Here is a 20,123-nt window from a genome sequence, read left to right as displayed (position 1 = left end):
TTCATGTGTCTGTAATTTTATGTGTGAGTATGTACATGACTGGCAGCAAATAGTTTCACTTCATGAACATCAGTTACAAATTAAGTAGTAAAAAAAGGAATTTCCATTAAGCATATTTAGCAATGAAAAATTTTGAACAGTGTTTCAGGTTATCTAGAGAGACTCTAGTTATCAGGTTCTAGAGTTGTTCTGATGATTGAGGAGCAGAAATAAATTAGCAGACAACATCAGTTGTAAGGAAGACCCTGAGGCTTCCTCTTATGTGTAGTTTGATAAGAAGATAAAACTGATGTAACATATTACCCTTGAACGTTATTAGTAAGACAAGTAGTGGACACTTACAAGAGTGATTAACAAATTCCTATGCATAAACACATAAAATATATCTGCAAATATGAGATTCAATTTTGGTGACTTCAGGAGAAATGTGCAAAAGCTGAACTAACGCATTATTTCTCAAAGCAGTTTGTAGGATGTGTTGGTCCAGTTAAGTGGTCTGCAACAGTATGTCAACTTTCAAGATTGAAAGTTTGATGTAACACTTTGTTTTATAAACATTAAATTTGAATATTTGAAATGTTTCTTATTTAAGAAACGATTAGACTGTATCTATTTGGAAACAGTTTTATTCAGGTTTGCTGCTACGAACATGCAAGCAATAAGTGCCATTTCGATCATGAATGGTGAATTTATTTGATACCAGCCTCATGTAGTTCTCGTATAGGTTTTGAAAAAGTATGAGAAGAAATATAAACATAGAATGTGTCATCAGAATTGATGCTATTAACAGTGGAATGTACATACTTCTTGCCATCATCAGAAGGAGGTTGAGAAGTGGGCAGAGTGTGGCCAGTAGTTATGCTACTGCTAATTAGTGTTGTCAACGAAGGAAACAGAGTTGCTTTCATGCAGAACACTTGCATTCACTGAAACACCTGAGGGCATGAGTAGTTTAATTTTTTATCTTATTTATACTGAAAATGCTTTGTAAATTCATAGGTGCACATAACTGTCTGTATTAATACACCAAGCTACCAACTATTGTGGTGCAGAGTATATAGTAAGAGGATAGTGTGTGCATAGTCTGATTATTTTTTAAAAAATTAAAAATTAACCTGAAGTCTTCTGTTATTATCAGAAATAATATTTTTTTTTTTTAGAATTCACTATATGAATGGGACTGATTTTTGTCATACACAGAGGAACTGAAATTTATAGCTCTGTTGTCATGGTATGAAAGATAAAATTTGCCTGCTATACCAGTGTTTAGATTCTCCAAACAATAAGAATTGTCGACAAGAAGAAAGAACGAAAAACAAGACCAGAAATATGGACATTTCATATGCTGAAACTGAACTGAAAATAAGTGGTATAAAATAAAGTGTTTTAAGTGAAATTTCGTAAATTTTCAGGCGAGTAACATGTAAGGAAGTCAGTGGGCTTTGAAATGTGATGCGTAGCATGTTTTTGAAATGGGATAAATACCAGTTTCTCCTGAAAACATGGGTTTTTCTTCAGTTATCTGTGCTGTCTCTGTTCAGAATTAGGCTGGGTTGTTGGAAGTTCGCTTCACAGTGTAAATACCACTTCTCAGAGAAATGTTATATTAAAAACAGAGGCATTTGAGAATGGTTGCTACTGTGTTAACGCATTATTCGAGTGCAAACTGTAGCAACTGGGCGAAGTCTTCAGTTTTATTGTGGTTATGCAGTGGAAGAAGAACAGAGAGATAAAAAGAAAATATACAGAAAGCAGCTGTCTCAATCTTCAAGAAACTGTTGGCAGTGGCTAAGTTATAGCATCATGCAATAAATCATAATACCAGATGAAACTTACTGACAAATTAAAGGTGATGCTCAAACTGGGAAAGCTCCCGAGGTATCAGTGCCGCACGGTACGGTGGAGAGATTCAGTGAATTTGGGAAGTTGAGTTGAGAGGTACCGGCAGAGTAGAGCTCGTAAGGGCGAGTTGTGTGTCATGCGCAGCAAGAGCACAGACTGTAGAAGGCAAAATCCAGTCTAGTACGCAGCTTCAATCTGCCAGGGAGTGCAGACGTCACTGCACAGTCGAAGAGTTGTTGCTCAGCTCTGGCGAGGAGTCTGACAATACAGTCGGTTTCTCGTCTCTAGTGTCCTACACCACTACGAGTATCGTAAACAGTGAAGCTGTTCGGCCAGTGGAGGCAGCGGTGCGGTCAGACAGTGGTCTCACTGCCGTGCTTGGTGTGTTTGGAAGAGCGGTGCTTGCGCGCCGGCTTGTGGCCGCCGTGGACGTGGGCGGCGGGGCCGGCGGGCAGCAGCAGCGGCTGGTGCTGGCCCAGGGTGGCGGGCAGCAGCGGCTGGGAGGCGTGGGCGGCGCTGTGCTGCAGGTGCACCAGCTGCGCGGTGGTGGAGGGCGCAGCGTGCTGGTAGGGCGGCCGGGCCAGCGCCGCCGGCTGGTAGTAGAGCGGCGGCGGGTGCGTCGGCGGCGCGGGGGCGGCGGAGGCGGGCGGCGGCTGCTTGCACGGCTGGAGGCGGCGCCAGGCGCGCAGCGAGCGGCAGGGCGGCGGCGAGCACAGCCACACCCAGCCGGCCACGGCCACGGCGCCCGCCTGCCCCGCCGCCAGCCGCAGCAGCGGCGCCCACAGCGGCGTCGCCCCCGCCTCGTGGGGGCGGCGCGCCCCGTACTCCACCAGCAGCGCCACCAGGCTCAGCGCCGCGGGCACCGCGCACGCCCCGGCCAGCGCCCCCAGGCGGCACAGCTCACCCTGCGCACAGGCACGAAAAACCCTGCACGTAAGCTGTCACTTCAGCCACATACAGTACCGCCCGACATTGAAAATACGTACAACATTCTTCGTTATTCTTGTCAGAACAACATATTTTTTGTAATAATAACTCAATTTCAATTAATACAGCGAAGCCGGATACCAGTGTGGGAAAGAATGACAATTTATTTATTTAATTGATCACATGCGCACTTCCACAAAATAAATCCCTACATCCAATTTGGTGAGATCTGCGAAATGAATGGATGTATGGTCGTCTGCTAACTGCAGATAGTGAATGTGCAGTATTGATCATCTTTGAGACGGTCCTTTGGTCACCTTCGGTGGAACCAGAGAGATGAAATTTACCTGAGCCTTGAGCACCTGAAATGTGGCTGACCAATACGGTAGCATGGTGCTCCCCCACCTCGGTGGAGGTGCGAGATGACCTGAAGAACGGCCGTGTTTCAGTACTCTGGCGCTGGATCTTGTGTTGGTAAGACCTGTCTTAGGTGTGCTCCGTAAAGACAAAAGAATGGAGAGAATGGTCAGCATGTGAAATACTTAAAGAGTAGTTTGGAATAATTATTTCTCTCCCCAAAATGAGATTTTCACTCTGCAGCGGAGTGTGTGCTGATATGAAACTTCCTGGCAGATTAAAACTGTGTGCCCGACCGAGACTCGAACTCGGGACCTTTGCCTTTCGCGGGCAAGTGCTCTACCATCTGAGCTACCGAAGCACGACTCATGGGCGTGAGTCGTGCTTCGGTAGCTCAGATGGTAGAGCACTTGCCCGCGAAAGGCAAAGGACCCGAGTTCGAGTCTCGGTCGGGCACACAGTTTTAATCTGCCAGGAAGTTTCAATTATTTCTCTATTCCAGGAACTTTTGGGGGGACAATTAAATGACAGGCAGGTAATATTAAGGGGATCGTAGTAATCTTCGGAAGTGAGCGACGGTCACATTGAAACCACGTGTAGCAATAAGTTTAAATACTTGTGAGTGCTAGTACTAAGCTGAAATACTTCCGAGTGCTTAAGTTAAGCTGAATTACTAGCGTGTGTACTATAAGTTGGAAATATTTAAGAAATGGCGTGTGCAGGACTTTAAATTAGAGACGAATACTTCCACGTGGTGAGTACTGTGTGAGTCTCAAACTGTGTATGAGACAAAAGATAGAGAGAAGTACTCGTCCATGGTATCAGTTGAGGACTCGCGTGTGTGATGAATATGTTCTTAATATTACTTTGCGTGTTATGCTGCTGTGTGACGCTTGATTCAAACTATAATACTCTGAGAATGAAGCAAGGTGAGTCAGCCGTCTATACAGCAACGCCACTTGGCTTGCATTGCACAGGAAGACGTGCATATATCCTCCAGAGTTCATAGTAGGAAAGAAAAGTTACGAAGTGGGGCAGTGTCGTGTGAAACTGGGATAAATACTAATTGAAGTGGGAAAGCTGAAAGTGATGTGATTATAACGTTGTGACTATTTCTTTGTATTGTATGTTGCCAGTGTGATGTATTTCATGAAATTTAAGTATGTGTGGTTGACACGGGAGAGTAACAAGATATTTTCAGAGGCAGTGGGTTATGCATGTTCCTTTTTCTACCGCTCGGTCTGTCTGGAGGAAAGTTTCGTGATGATGGTTGAGAGAGTCTAAGTGTGAGATATAGCAAAAGATACACCATCCTATCCAGAAAGTGCACTGTAGTATTAGATAATTACGAGACCATAAGATAGAGAATCACCAATGTAAAGCCATGCCCACTGGGCGGAATTTCTCATGTGTTATTGTTGTAGGTTATAGAATTTGTGTGTTTAGGTTATAGAATTTATCGGAATAAAAAAGATAGTGAAAAGAACAAGATTAGTGGCCTTTTCCTTCGAATAGTATGTTGTCATGATATCCAGAATTTATAATGTGTGCGCCATTCATATTCAGTGCGATTGCCACGTGTTGATCAAAGCCGTTAAATAAGAAAGAAAATGTGGTATTGCCAGTGCGTAGTGAACAGCCAGAGTTGTGTAAATTACTGAATGTCAGATGTGCGTTTCCGTTTCCGTTGCGCAATATTCAAACAGGAGAATAACCTGTAACTTAATTGTGAGTACTAGAGTTCATGTTACTCGATAAATAAGAATGAGTCCACTCGCTTGGCAGACCACTCATCTTGCAGCCCTGACTGTTTGATGCCACAGTATGAGCAAGGCATGTGGGTGCCTCTCAACATTACTAACGAAGTTTCCCGGTTGAATATACAATATGCATTTTATAATAAATACACTGAAGAGCCAAAGAAACTGGTACGCCTTGTAACCTCCCAACAGTAAAAATATGTGTAGGATTCACATTCAGTGTAACCTCCCAACAGAAAAAAAAAAAATGATATTGTATTCACATTTAGTATAACCTTCCAACAGATAAATTCCGTAACCTGCCAAAAATAAAATGTGACTAATCCCTCAATAAAACTGAGGCTCACTTATATCCTTTCAATAATTGACTGTGAATTTAAATTGGTAAATTTTGGACGTCAGCAGTGCTGTGTCATGGCCCTGAAAATTCATTCTGAATAAATTGAAAAATCTTACCTCAGTGAAGTCGCCGGATAACGCGTATATATCTGATCCTATAAGAAATTTTTCTGGCACAGCCGTGTGAAATGCTGGCCGCTAGATCTGTCATGTATAAAAAGAAACAACTGATTTTTCTTTACGATAATCGGGATGACCATGGATTGCAGAAATTAGTAAATTATTTAAATTCAAATTAATGATTGTCAAAAAAGTTAATTTTATAGAAAAGATAAATATTAAAAGATTTTTTAAAACATTTACATGGGACTTGATATAACAATAGTACAAATTTTGTTGTAATAAACTATATATGCGCGCGGCTATTTTTACCTGATACTACATCGCTCAGACACCGCCATGCTCCCCACGACAGGCCTCGCGAATTCCATACACCGGACTGCTAGCTACTATTTACTCCTACTGACACAGCTCCTGCTGCAGCCAACACTGCTCTCTGGTTTGAGATTCTCTTATAGCTTGCATGTCGCATGCAGCACGTGAACAATCCATCGAAATTACATCTGCTCGAGTGCGGTAGCAATAAATTCCTTACTCATGGACCTCTTACAGCCTGCCTAATATCGTGTGGAGGCACCGCAAGCACACAGAAGTGCCGCAACACGACGTGGCATGGACTCGACTAATGTCTCAAGCGCTGGAGGGAACTGACTCCATGAATCCTGCAGGGCTGTCCATAAATCCGTAAGAGTGCGAGGGGAATGCCTTACAAAGTGCTGTTCAGAAAAGATCTCCACCCCCTCGTACTCTTACGGATTTACGGACAGCCCTGCAGGCTTCATGGTGCCTGTTCCCTCCAGCACTATTTCAGATATTAGTCGAGTCCATGCCACGTCGTGTTGTGGCACTTCCACGTGCTCGCGGGGGCCGTAACAAATATCAGGCAGGTGTACCATTTTCTTTGGCTCATCAGTGTATTTACGCATAAGATTCACGGGTGGACGTCGGTATGGCAGAAAAAATCCAAGGAGGAGCCTGGTCTGACGAGCAGAAAAGAGCCAATTCTGAGTGAACAAGAGCGATGTGGGCACCAAGGAAATATTTAAAAAAAAATCTGAAAAGGCCTCATATTGTGTATTGCAAGCTCCAGTAGGTCCAAACTGTGATTAGTAATAACAGTATAACGATTTATTGCTCTTGTAAGAACTCAGAAGACAGCAGTTCTCGAATATTGTGTAGAGGGTAGGTGGTGGCTGGGGCGGCGCGGCGCTCACCTGGTTGAGCTTGGCGTCCGGGCCCAGGGTTCGCATCCTGGCGGCGGCGCCCCGGCGCCTGCGGCAGCCCAGCCAGCCAGCGGCGAGCAGGGCGCCGCCGGCGCACAGCCACGCCAGCTGCGGCACCACCACGAACACCAGCAGCGAGCGCGCGCTGTGGTTGCCCACGTAGCACGACCCTGTAAACAACGGCAACAACAACGCGCTAGTCAGCAGTGAGCCCAGTTAGCACGATCCTGCAAACAACAGCAACAACAACACGCTACAGTAAGCAGTGAGCCCAAGTAGCACGAACCTACTAATAACAGTAACAACAACACGCTACAGTCAGCAGTCAGCCCACATAGCACAAACCTAGAAATAACTGCAACAACAACACGTCACAGTCAGCAGTGAGCCCCACGTGGCATCAGCCTAGAAATAACAGCAACAACAACACGCTACAGTCAGCAGTGAGCCCACAAAGCACGAGCCTCCTAATAACAGCAACAACAACACGCTACAGTCAGCAGTCAGCCCTTGTCGCATGAGCCTAGAAATAACAGCAACAATAACATGCTACAGTCAGCAGCCAGCCCACATAGCATGAACCTAGAAATAACTGCAACAACAACACGCTACAGTCAGCAGTCAGCCCACATAGCACGAACCTAGAAATAACTGCAACAACAACACGTCACAGTCAGCAGTGAGCCCCACGTGGCATCAGCCTAGAAATAACAGCAACAACAACACGCTACAGTCAGCAGTGAGCCCACAAAGCATGAGCCTCCTAATAACAGCAACAACAACACGCTACAGTCAGCAGTCAGCCCTTGTCGCATGAGCCTAGAAATAACAGCAACAATAACATGCTACAGTCAGCAGCCAGCCCACATAGCATGAACCTAGAAATAACTGCAACAACAACACGCTACAGTCAGCAGTCAGCCCACATAGCACGAACCTAGAAATAACTGCAACAACAACACGTCACAGTCAGCAGTGAGCCCCACGTGGCATCAGCCTAGAAATAACAGCAACAACAACACGCTACAGTCAGCAGTGAGCCCACAAAGCACGAGCCTTCTAATAACAGCAACAACAACACGGTACAGTCAGCAGTCAGCCCTTGTCGCATGAGCCTAGAAATAACAGCAACAATAACATGCTACAGTCAGCAGCCAGCCCACATAGCATGAACCTAGAAATAACTGCAACAACAACACGCTACAGTCAGCAGTCAGCCCACATAGCACGAACCTAGAAATAACTGCAACAACAACACGCCACAGTCAGCAGTGAGCCCCACGTGGCATCAGCCTAGAAATAACAGCAACAACAACACGCTACAGTCAGCAGTGAGCCCACAAAGCACGAGCCTCCTAATAACAGCAACAACAACACGCTACAGTCAGCAGTCAGCCCATGTCGCATGAGCCTAGAAATAACAGCAACAATAACATGCTACAGTCAGCAGCCAGCCCACATAGCATGAACCTAGAAATAACTGCAACAACAACACGCCACAGTCAGCAGTGAGCCCCACGTGGCATCAGCCTAAAAATAACAGCAACAACAACACGCTACAGTCAGCAGTGAGCCCACATAGCACGAGCCTAGAAATAACAGCAACAACAACACGCTACAGTCAGCAGTGAGCCCACAAAGCACGAGCCTAGAAATAACAGCAACAATAACATGCTACAGTCAGCAGCCAGCCCACATAGCACGAACCTAGAAATAACTGCAACAACAACACGCCACAGTCAGCAGTGAGTCCCACGTGGCATCAGCCTAGAAATAACAGCAACAACAACACGCTACAGTCAGCAGTGAGCCCACATAGCACGAGCCTAGAAATAACAGCAACAACAACACGCTACAGTCAGCAGTGAGCCCACGTAGCAGGCGCCTACAAATAACAGCAACAACAACAAGCTACAGTCAGCAGTGAGCCCACATAGCACGAGCCTAGAAATAACAGCAACAATAACACGCTACAGACAGCAGTGAGCCCACGTAGCACGAGTCTACAAATAACAGCAACAACAACACGCTACAGCCAGCAGTGAGCTCACGTAGCACGAGCCTACAAATAACAGCAACAACAACACGCTACAGCCAGCAGTGAGCTCACGTAGCACGAGCCTACAAATAACAGCAACAACAACACGCTACAGTCAGCAGTGAGCCTTCGCAGCACGAGCCTACAAATAACAGCAACAATAACACGCTACAGTCAGCAGTGAGCCTTCGCAGCACGACCCTGCAAGAACAACCCCAAAACTCTGCAGACAGCAGCGACTGTGTGCTGTGGTTGCCCATCGAGCACGGGGTGCAACAACAAGAACAATAACAACACGTTACAGTCAGCCAGTGTCATAATGTGCACTCTTCAAGAAAACGACACAGTAGGCGTGATTACAAAGACAAGTGTCGGATAGGATCAACAGCACTAGGAGGTTGTTCTCTGACAATGCTGTTGCCCACAGCAACGTACCATGGATCGACGATCGTAAGGAAATGCACATAAACTTGGACAAAATTTGCCCTTGGTCTAATAAATGACAGCTCTCTCCAGATGTGGATAAGAGCCTATAAAGGCGAAACAGAACCCGATAATATATAGTTACAAGATTACTAGTGGACATGACGAGGGCACTTAGTATTTGGGAGTAACATTGAGAAGCGGCATGAAATGGACGTTCCCGTAAAATCATTGTTACTGAGGGCGGATGTGAGAAATAGTGATTCCAAACTAAAATAACCAGTTTTTACCGCGGGATACTTCTGAAAATTGCACTCCATTAATTTATGTTTGAATTTCCTCATCACACACACTCATTGCACAGCGCTCCATTGGAAAGGGCAGGAGACTAGTAACCTAACAAGTCGTACCCCCTCTCATACACTTCGCAGTGGTTTACAGAGTATGTATTTATTTGCGTGTGTACATAGATAAACAGAACCGCTTCAGACAGATATGTCAGTCAATCCTGAGCTCCAGTGGAAACCATACAACTGCCTGCAGTCACTGACCGTAGACACTTTCTCTCATATTTGGCCGAGCGGTTCTATGTGCTTCAGACCGGAACCGCGCTGCTGCTACGGTTGCAGGTTCGAATCCTGCCTCGGGCATGGATGTGTGTGATGCTCTTAGGTTAGTTAAGTTTAAGTAGTTCTAAGTTCTATGGCACTGATGACCTCAGATGTTAAGTCCCATAGTGCTTAGAGCCATTTGAACCATCTCATTATTTCTATGTTGACCACGTCAGGAAACGTGATGAAAGAGTGATTTCGTTTCCGTTTACGAAGTAAATGTGTGTGGAAACGTTAGTATTTCTGTATACTAGCGGCACAACATCGAACAACAGCCTAAAGCAGTAAACCTCTGGATATGCAACCGTGGATAACGCCATCGTGCAACAGACAAGGGCGGAGGTTCAACACCATCCAGCTACTTCTCTACATAGTCGCCACTCCGACTTACGAGGGGAACTTCCGGTCTGGGAAATTCGGTTCGGGATGAGGCTTCGCAGGTTAGTAGTATACCTCAAGTCTTAAAGGGCACTAACCAGAAAATCCCGAAAAATGGGCTCTAAAGTTTTAAACATGGCTCATACACACCTCATATACAGGTCATAAGGAGCACGGTAGCAGACAAGTGAAGTAGCTCAGTAGTGTGCTAGACTGCCTGTCGCCGATCTGGTTTCAATCCTACCTACTTCCCGGTACGGTTTTTAGTTTTAAAAACTATAACCTCTCTTAATTAAAGTTAATGACCTAAAGTATTATCAATTTTTGTCGTTAGTTCCTGGGAAACATCTTACACAAGGTAACTAGTTCAGAAAAAAAATCAGCTGGTTCCTTTTAAAATAATCCATAATTTGCCGAGAAATGCATTTTTCTATTTGCTATCCGTCATCACTGAAAAAGCAGCGTCCATCCATCACACAGTTTTCTCATAGGTAATCCCTTATGCAAAAGTAATAGTACTGTCTCCTGGTACACTTACCGCAGCAAATGTTTCATACACCTTAAATCGCCTTTCGTCCATAGCAGTACTGCGCATTTTCTCGACATTTCCATGTGTGATCGAAGTTTTTGAACGTACTTCGTTTAGATTGTAGATGGAAATGAGCGTTTGGCGTCATTGGCCGGGAGGCCCTTAAGGGACAGGTCCGGCCGCCTTGGTGCAGGTCTTATTACATTCGACGTCACACTGGGCGACCTGCGCGCCGCATGGGGATGAAATGATGATGAAGACAACACAACAGCCAGTCCCTGAGCGGAGAAAATCCCCGACCCAGCAGGGAATCGAAACCGGGCCCCTTAGGACGGCAGTCCGTCATGCCGACCATTTAGCCATCGGGGCGGACACTGTAGATGATTTCAGAGAAAAGTATAGCGGCATTTGAATTCAGATGCCCATTTCTTAATGTCTGAATATTATTAATTTTTGTATAATATTGTAACAGAATAAAGTCTATAAGTTAAAATATCGGTAATTTCCTTGGATTTTTTACTCTTATAAATAACAATTGATATCTTCCAATGGTGTTGAAAATCATCGGCGGTAATGGTGCTGCACGATTTTGGGGCTGTCAGTGATTAGGAATAAGCGATAAAAGGATTGTTCTGATTTTGAGAAAGAAGTGAGCAGTAGGTGGTCAGGGTTCTTGTGAGAGAGTGTTTTGGAAAGGATTCGAGATGCAAATGATGTGGGTGGCGACCAGGAATCAAACTCTTGAAATGGAAGGGAGAAGAGTGACAAGGATGAAACTAGGCATGGAGACGAAAGGAATTATTCTGTTAAAGCTGGAAGAATGCGTAGATCTTGGGCGGCCTTCGTTGTCAGGTGTTATTGCGATATGACATGGGGAGTATGTAGCTAAAGTTGGGGGAGGGGGATAATGATACAAGTGCGGCATAGGGTCAGTTTTGGTAATCATTGGATGATTGCTATCACTTTACAGGAAGGTTAGGAACTTCAGTGTTCACTGTGGGAAAAATGATGGAAATTAATACTTTGCTGCAAAAGTGGGGTGGCGAGGGTGAGGATTTAGAGGGAGGGAGGGAGTGATGGGCTTTTAATGGAGAGGCAATTCAGCGGATTTTGGCAAAAGAGAGGGTAAGTGAGATTAAGACTTTCTGGTATGGAGGAACCACTCCCCTTCTCTGTTTCCCCAAAAGGTATGGGACACAGCCTACATAAAAGAGCACCGACTTGCCTTTGATTCAGGCGCAACTTAGTAAAGATGAACGACCAAGGCAATGTATACACGACACGGATTACGCTACGCATCCGCGCTACGCCACACAAATAGTTCCCAGGTGGATATCCATCCGCCATATACGGATATAAGCAGACACACAGTTGCACTCAGTAATTAGTTAGTTAGTACCTCAAGTGCGTACCTGAAAGTAGTACCTCAGGACAGTTTCTCAGCGAGTGTCTCAGGACCTACCTCGTCACCGCCAAGAAAAGCCGAACCGGGCGTTATACAAGTGTGGTTGGTCATCGTTCACTGGATCTCTAACTACATCAGAGGTTGAAGAAACGTCAGTGAACACTGACCTATATTCTCACGCACAATCCTTAACTTCACTTACGTACTGTAAAACGTAATTCAATAAACCCTATCTGGCCCTGTGACGATTCTGCACGGTTGCTCTGTGCAAGCAAGGCACCTCGTAACAGCAACTACTTTGTTGGTAGGGGGTTCTCTTCCTGCCAAATTTACATATTTGCTGTCAAGTTGTTTGATGAATATAAGGGCCCCATATTCAGTCGTTAGTGGGCTTTATGTTATGTATTTCATAGATGGCGTTGGTCTGTTAATTTATACTCAAAGGTTAGTCGGAGGTTACTTTAATGTGTTAATTAGTTGGACAGTACGGTTCTAAATGGTGAGGCAGAAGACATTATTGGAAGGAAGGAATTTAAAAAAGCTGCATGGTCGCTTAAAAACAGTCGCTGATTTTCTCTGAATTTCTGGAACGTTTAGAGTTTGACCCATCACCTGATGACCTCTTACAAACTGACGAAGCAACAGTTGTTATGTTACAATTTTTTACAGAAACGCAAACGTCTTACAAAAGTTAGATCTAAACGAACAGTATTCATGAACGAAACACTTTCGGATACAGATACAAGAGACTGAGTAGACGTCAACGACTGTCACTACCAAAACATAGAAACAAACAGGTACTCTTGGAGTTCCATACACAATATGAACAGCGCAAGCGGATCAGCTGGGAGGATGGCTCGGTTGCGCTAGCTGTCGTTCCTGTGTCGATGGACGGTTACAAAGCGTGTGTGTGTGGTTTGAGATCTTATGGGCGCTCAAATGGTTCAAATGGCTCTGAGCACTATGGGACTTAACATCTGTGGTCATCAGTCCCCCAGAACTTAGAACTACTTAAACCTAACTAACCTAAGGACATCACACACATCCATGCCCGAGGCAGGATTCGAACCTGCGACCGTAGCAGTCGCGCGGTTCCGGACTGAGCGCCTAGAACCGCTAGACCACCGCGGCCGGCCATATGGGCGCTCAATGGCGAGGTTATCAGCGCCCCGACATCGATTAAAACAAACGAATGTGGATAAGAACGAAAACTGTCGTACGCGCATGCACACGAAAGGACCACACAATGACTCTATCGCACAGGCACTCTCACATGCACGAAAACCAATGAAGAGGCAAGATAGCTAATCAAGAAATTAAAACAGAGGGAAAACAAAACACAAAAGAGCTAAAAGAACAGCATGGGGAAATGTCACTGACTGACCATTTACGAAAAACTTTGGGTGAGACAGCCACCCCGTTGACACATTAAAAATAGCGCCACACACAGATTCGTGATCAATGCAAGAATTATATTCAAATTCTTAAGAGACAATTGGAGGAAGTGCGTATCAATATAACTTCTAATACAAATCTTTCTAACAGAAATTCACGTTATGTGTTATAGTAAGGTCAGCATAATAAATCTTTACTATTTCTTTCAGTGTTTGTAAAATTGTCAAGATATGACCAAAGGAAATATAAATCTGTTACAGTGCAAATTAGCAAGGTATCTTAATGCAGAAATACAATGCGTCATGACAGTTAATAAACAAATTCAGAGAAAACCAGCGACCGTCTACAAGCAACCAAGCATTTAAAAAAAAAAAAAAAAAAAAAAAAACCATGTAAATTGAAGGGGGGAGAAAGGAAAGGAAAATGAAGGGATTACTGATGTCAGCTGCATCGGGACATTATGCAAAGTCAGGGGCAACGAGTGGAAATGCGTACCGCACCAGGATTCGAACCCGAGATCTTCTGCTTAGTAGGCAGGTGCTTTAACCACTGCACCATCCGGGATACAGCGTTTAGCGCAACTGCGCGACCATCTCGGCACGCCTCACACCCTATCCACATTCTCACCGAGCACCAACTGTCCGCAGTCCCTGTCCATTGACTCCACACTCGCTACTCTGAGATTCCAAATGGTTCAAATGGCTCTGAGCACTATGGGACTTAACATCTGAGGTCATCAGTCCCCTAGAACTTAGAACTACTTAAACCTAACCAACCTAAGGACATCACACACATCCATGCCCGAGGCAGGATTCGAACCTGCCACCGTAGCGGTCTCGCGGTTCCAGACTGTAGCGCATAGAATCTGAGATTCCAGCAGGAGGTCGGACGTACTTGTGCATCCGCACTAAAGAAGGTTGATCCACTGCCCAGCTGGATGAATCAATTATATGAAAGAGATTTTCACTCTGCAGCGGAGTGCGTGCTGATGTGAAACTTCCTGGCGAATTAAAACTGTGTACCGGACCGAGACTCGAACTCGGGACCTTTGCCTTTCGCGGGCAAGTGCTCTACCAACTGAGCTACCCAAGCACGACTCACGCCCCGTCCTCACAGCTTCAATTCCGCCAGTACCTCGTCTCCTACCTTCCTAATTTAACAGAAGCTCTTCACAGAAGAAGTGACGGACTTCGAATGTGGTCAGGTGATCGGGTGTCACTTGTGTCATACGTCTGTACGCGAGATTTAGGCACTCCTAAGCATCCCTAGGTCCGCTGTTTCCGATGTGATAGCGGAGTGGGAAAATAAAGGGACACGTACTGAACAAAAGCGTACAGGCCGACCTTGTCTGTTGACTGACAGAGACTGCCAACAGTTGAAGAGGTTCGTAATGTGTAATAGACAGACATCTATCCAGACCATCACACAGGAATTCCAAACAGCATCAGGATACACTACAAGTACTATGACAGTTAGGCGGGAGGTGAGAAAACTGTTCATAAGCCACACATCACGCCCGTAAATGCCAGACGACACGTCGCTTAATGTAAGGAGCGTAAACATTGGACGATTGAATAGTGGAAAAACGTTGCGTGGAGTGACGAATGACGGTACACAATGTGGCGATCCGATGGCAGGGTGTAGGTATGGCGAATGCCCGGTGAACGTCATCTGCCAGCGTGTATAGTGCGAACAGTCAAATTCGGAGGTGGTGGTGTTACGGTGTGGTCGTGTTTTTTTATGAAGGAGGGTTGCATCCCTTGTTGTTTTGCGTGGCACTATCACAGCACAGGCCTACATCGATGTTTTAAGCACCTTCTTGCTTCCCAATGTTGATGAGCGATTCGGGGATGGCGATTGCATCTTTCAACATGATCGAGCACCTGTTCATAATGCACGGCCTGTTACGGAGTGGTTACACGACAATAACATCCCTGCAATCGACTGGCCTGAACAGAGTACTCACTTGATTCCTAAGGAACACCGTTGGGATGTTTTGGATCGCCGACTTCGTACCAGGCCTCACCGACCGACATCGATACCTCTCGACAGTGCAGCACTCCGTGAAGAATGGGCTGCCATTCCCCACGAAACGCTCCATCACCTGATTGAACGTACGCCTCCGAGAGTGGAAGCTGTCATCAAGGCTAAGGGTGCATCAATTCCAGCATTACATATGGAGGGCGCCACGAACTGTAAATCATTGTTAGCCAGGTGTCTGAATACTTTTGATCACAAAGTGTATAACATCGCCAGCCCTGTGCCGTACCGAGAAATGTCGTTGGCCTCTTGAAACGAACCGCATTCGGCGCTGCTTGCAGTCGCACAGGGGACGACGCCGGGGAAGTCAGTGTCCCTGCCGCGGCTATTAAGTAACGGGAGAGGACGGCAGAGGGGCGCGCTGGAACGCCGGCCCGTGTAGTTTACAGGGCCTACTCGGGTTCAAAATAAACTGTTGTGTCGCGCGGCGGCCTTTGTGTCGGCGCCCGCCGTTATTCTAAGAACGCGGAGAGCGCGCTCGAGTCCAGCTCCACTCGCCACCTCGCACCAGACCACACGCGCGCCGACGCCCAGGGCACAACCACGCCCTCTACCACTCCGTACCTGGAGGTACGCCGTCCTTCCAAAACACGCCCAGCTGATCCTATTCCTACCGCGTAAGCGACGTCAGCTTGACCTAACAACGGTAAACAACAGACGCGCACGCGATCTGTCAGTTGTGTGCAGGCAGTGGACTAGCGGGCGTAGTGCATCGAAGTTGCTGTGCCACAAATCGCAATGGAGTAATATTCCTAGGCCGGCCGGTGTGGCCGTGCGGTTCTAGGCGCTTCAGTCTGGAATCGCGTGACCGCTACGGTCGCAGGTTCGAATCCTGCCTCGGGCATGGATGTGTGTGATGTCCTTAGGTTAGTTACGTTTAAGTAGCTCTAAGTTCTAGGGGACTGATGACCACAGATATTAAGTCCCATAGTGCTCAGAGCCATTTGAACCAGTTTGAGTAATATTCCTAAACCAAATGCTCAAGATATTCTCACCAATGTTTTGAAGAACATAATTACAACTGTTCTTTAAGTCGTTAATTTTCTTTAATGTACTTAACCATTTCGGTATTTCATAATTTAACCTGTTTATTAATTGAAGCGCCAAAGAAACTGATATAGGCATGCGTATTCCAACAGAGATATATAAACAGGCAGAATACGGTGCTACAGTCGGTAACGTCTATATAAGACAACAAGTGTCTGACGCAATTATTAGATCGATTACTGCTGCTACAATGGCAGGTTATCAAGATTTAAGTGAGTTTGAGCGTGGTGTTATAGTCGGCGCACGAGCGATGGGACAAGGCATCTCCGAGGTAGCGATTAAGCGGTGATTTTCCCGTACGATCCTTTCACGAGTGTACCGTGAATATCAGAATCCGGTAAAATATCAAATCTTCGACATCGCCGCGGCCGGATAAAGATCCTGCAAGAACGAGACCAACGACGACTGAAGAGAATCGTTCAACGTGACAGAAGTGTAACCCACCAACAAATTGCTGCAGATTTCAATGCTGGGCCACCAAGTGTCAGCGCGCGAATCACTCAACAAAACATCATCGATATGCGGTTTCGAAGGCGAAGGCCCACTCGTGTACCCTTGATGACAGCACGACACAAAGCTTTACACCTCTCCTGGGCCCGCCAACACCGACATTTGACTGCTGATGACTGGAAACATGTCGGACGAGTCTCGTTTCAAATTATGTCGAGCGGATGGACGTGTACGGGTTTGGAAATAACCTCATGAATTCATGGACCCTGCATGTCAGCAGGGAACTCTTCAAGCTGGTAGAGGCTCTGTAATGTTGTGGGGCGTGTGCAGTTGGAGTGATATGGGACCCCTGATACGTCTAGACACGACTTTGACAGGTGACGCGTACGTAAGCATCCTGTCTGATCACCTGCATCCATTCAAGTCCGTTGCGCATTCCGACGGACTATGGCTATTCCACCTGGACAATGCGACACCCCACATGTCCAGAATTGCTACAGAGTGGCTCTAGGAACACTCTTCTCAGTTTAAACACTTCTGCTGGCCACCAAACTCTCTAGATATGAACATTATTGAACATATCTGGGATGTCTTGCAACGTGCTGTTCAGAAGAGTTCTCCACCCCCTCGTACTCTTACGGATTTATGGACAGCTCCGTAGGCATCATGGTGTCAGTTCCCTCCAGCACTACTTCAGACATTAGCTGAGTCCATGCGAGTCCATGTCACGTCCTTTTGCGGCGCTTCTGCGTGCTCGCTGGGGCCCTACACGATACTAAGCAGGTGTACCGGTTTCTTTGGGTCTTCAGTGTATTTTCTTACATTATTACGTTAGTTGCATGTTAAGTGTCACGTGTGTATTTTAACCCAGGTCGAGATTCTCTGCACCCTGCTGAGTTTTTTCATTGAGATTCATAAGGTAAGAGGGCTGGGTTAGTAGGCAACATGCAGAAAGTCACTTTTTGTTTAATATTTAATTATGTAATGGGAGACACACAGTCTGCATTAGCATCTAGAGGTGTAAACTATTGTACAGCCTGTTTGACTGTTTGACATGGAGCAAGTTTCGCCATGTAAGTTTGCTTGGCCAGCACGCAAAGTTCTGTTTCATTTGACAATGTTGAAAAGATACCACCTATTTTGCTGGTGCGAGAAGGAGAGACGGAAAAAAAAGGGGGGGGGGGGGGGGGGGGGAACGAAAGCTTGGTCAGGAACATCGATATAAAGGAGGAGCGCTGGCAGGGATGTGCTGTCGACAGCTCATGGGCAACTGAGGTTAGCTTACGAATGCTATTAGTTTTATCGATTTGAAGCACCGTGTTAATGAATAGCACATCTCATTAAGATTTGACATTCTGACTGACTTTACAATGATTCTAACTCACTATGTTTGTTAACAAAATACATGTATTTGGTCTCTCGGTACTACGGCACTCGAAACTCCTCCCAGAACAGTTAGGTATTAATTTTAAATGACTATTATATAGAAAAAGCAACCGCATTCTGTAACAAACAGATGTTTTTATTAGAAGCTACAATACATTTTGGACTGCAAACGCTAATGTTTAAGTACTTATTACATTATTTAGTCACTATTTGTATTTGGCAGTGCTCACTGACCATATTTCAAAAATACAGTTTAGTTATGATGGTGAAATAATTGTCACTAAAATGAACGTTTGTACAAAAACAACTTACTGCTTCTGTTATTAGTTGTACAGACTTCACTTTTTGAACACACAAATTTTGTGTGTTACACAGATTTTTTTCACATGTTATCAATTTGAAAATTCATGTATGTTACAAAAATACAAACAAGTAAAAATATTACTAAAAATAAAGATGTTTCATTTTTTCTATTCTAAGGCGAGGCTATAGTTAATATTACAGCTCTCTTATGCATTGCAGAGCAGACTTGAGGGCTGTAAATAATTATCTGCAAAATTACTGAAGAAATTGTGGGAAGATATTTGAGAAAAGCGACATAAGATGCAGCACTCACTGTTACACTTACGTAACACAAATGTCATGTCTTGACCACAAGTGTTTTTTTATTGAATCACTTCTCCCTACACGATTCGATCACAGACCACCTTGAAAAGGGTTATACAACTAGCAGTCCTTTGAAGATGGCCAGTGGTCGAAACGAGTAGGGAGAAGTGATTCAACAAAAAACACTTGTGGTCAAGATACGACAGTTGTGTTACACAAGTGCAAAAACTATGTCTCCTGAAATCAGTTCCATTATTTATAATTCGTTGGAAAAAAATCTGTTTGCAAAAGTACTTCAAGTTGTTCTGACAGGTGTAATTTCTTCTCATTAGTTTCTATCTGAAGCTTTTGCGATGAGCAAATAATGACTAACAATCTGAAGTTGGGACTTTATAGCTCATAATGTATCGTGCTTTGTAGTTGTTTTTTTTTTAAACGTAGTGGTTATATCGCTTATATTTTACGAATGTAAATCATTCTCCAACGCTAGCCACTACGGATAAAATGGAAGTTACTAAATATGGCCCTAGCACCAGAGACGGCTCACACGGTGGCGAGAGTATTTCTGTACACATTATCAGTGTCGTATGTGTGTGTATACAGCTGAGGCAAGTCTGCTAATTGCTTATGCATTAAGGGGTGGTGCTGTGGCAGGCCAACAAGTGTTTGCTTTTAAATGTCGAGACAGCCGCGAGAGCCGCTCTCCGTACAGGTCTGGGGCGAGCCTTCGCGGCGGTTACCTGCCTCCGTGCTAGAAAGTCACTCGCGGCTGGAGCAGCACCCGGAACGAGAAGAGAAAAAGGAATCGCCGTGGATGTCGCCACTGGGACACACGTTTCCTCTGCAACTGTGGCGGCAGAGCGGGCGGCCGGGCGCCTCCATTTTGAGCGGCCGCAACTGTACCCGGCGCTACACCGAAAGCCTCTCGCGGTCCGCGCCAGGATTAATATTAATGTATTCATGAATCAATTAGTCCGCTGTCGAAGCACGAAAATATACAGCTCAAACACATGCAGCAGTGTGTGTGCTTGCTCGGCAGACAAGAGGAGTGGACGGCAAACAGGTAGCGTGCCTCTCTCTGCTGCCGGACACCGACGCGACACACGTACCACTCTTCACCGCTGAGGCTTCCCCGCCTCTGTGAACTTTTAGCTCTGCAGCGGAGTCTGAGCTGTTTTGAATCGTATTGAACGATCGAAAATATATCTTTTAGTATTATTGTTTTCATCTCCAATCCCTTGTATTTG

General features: G+C 45.4%; 1 protein-coding gene across 1 annotated transcript in view; it reads right to left on the bottom strand.

Annotated features, from left to right (window-relative positions):
• Positions 1 to 2,195: 2,195 nt before the first annotated feature.
• Positions 2,196 to 20,123, bottom strand: part of LOC124593941 (frizzled-4) — a 468,332-nt gene continuing 450,404 nt past the window's right edge. The window contains exons 4-5 of the mRNA XM_047132291.1: positions 6,560 to 6,738; positions 2,196 to 2,747 (exon numbers count right to left, since the gene is read on the bottom strand). Coding sequence (XP_046988247.1) covers positions 2,196 to 2,747; positions 6,560 to 6,738 — 731 coding nt within the window. The remainder of the gene's footprint in view (positions 2,748 to 6,559; positions 6,739 to 20,123) is intronic.

The sequence above is a fragment of the Schistocerca americana genome, chromosome 2 (genome assembly GCF_021461395.2).
Source record: "Schistocerca americana isolate TAMUIC-IGC-003095 chromosome 2, iqSchAmer2.1, whole genome shotgun sequence".
In the NCBI taxonomy this organism is placed as follows: Eukaryota; Metazoa; Arthropoda; class Insecta; order Orthoptera; family Acrididae; genus Schistocerca; species Schistocerca americana.
Note: the sequence above shows the minus strand (reverse complement) of the source record. Positions and strands in the feature narration are given on the sequence as shown.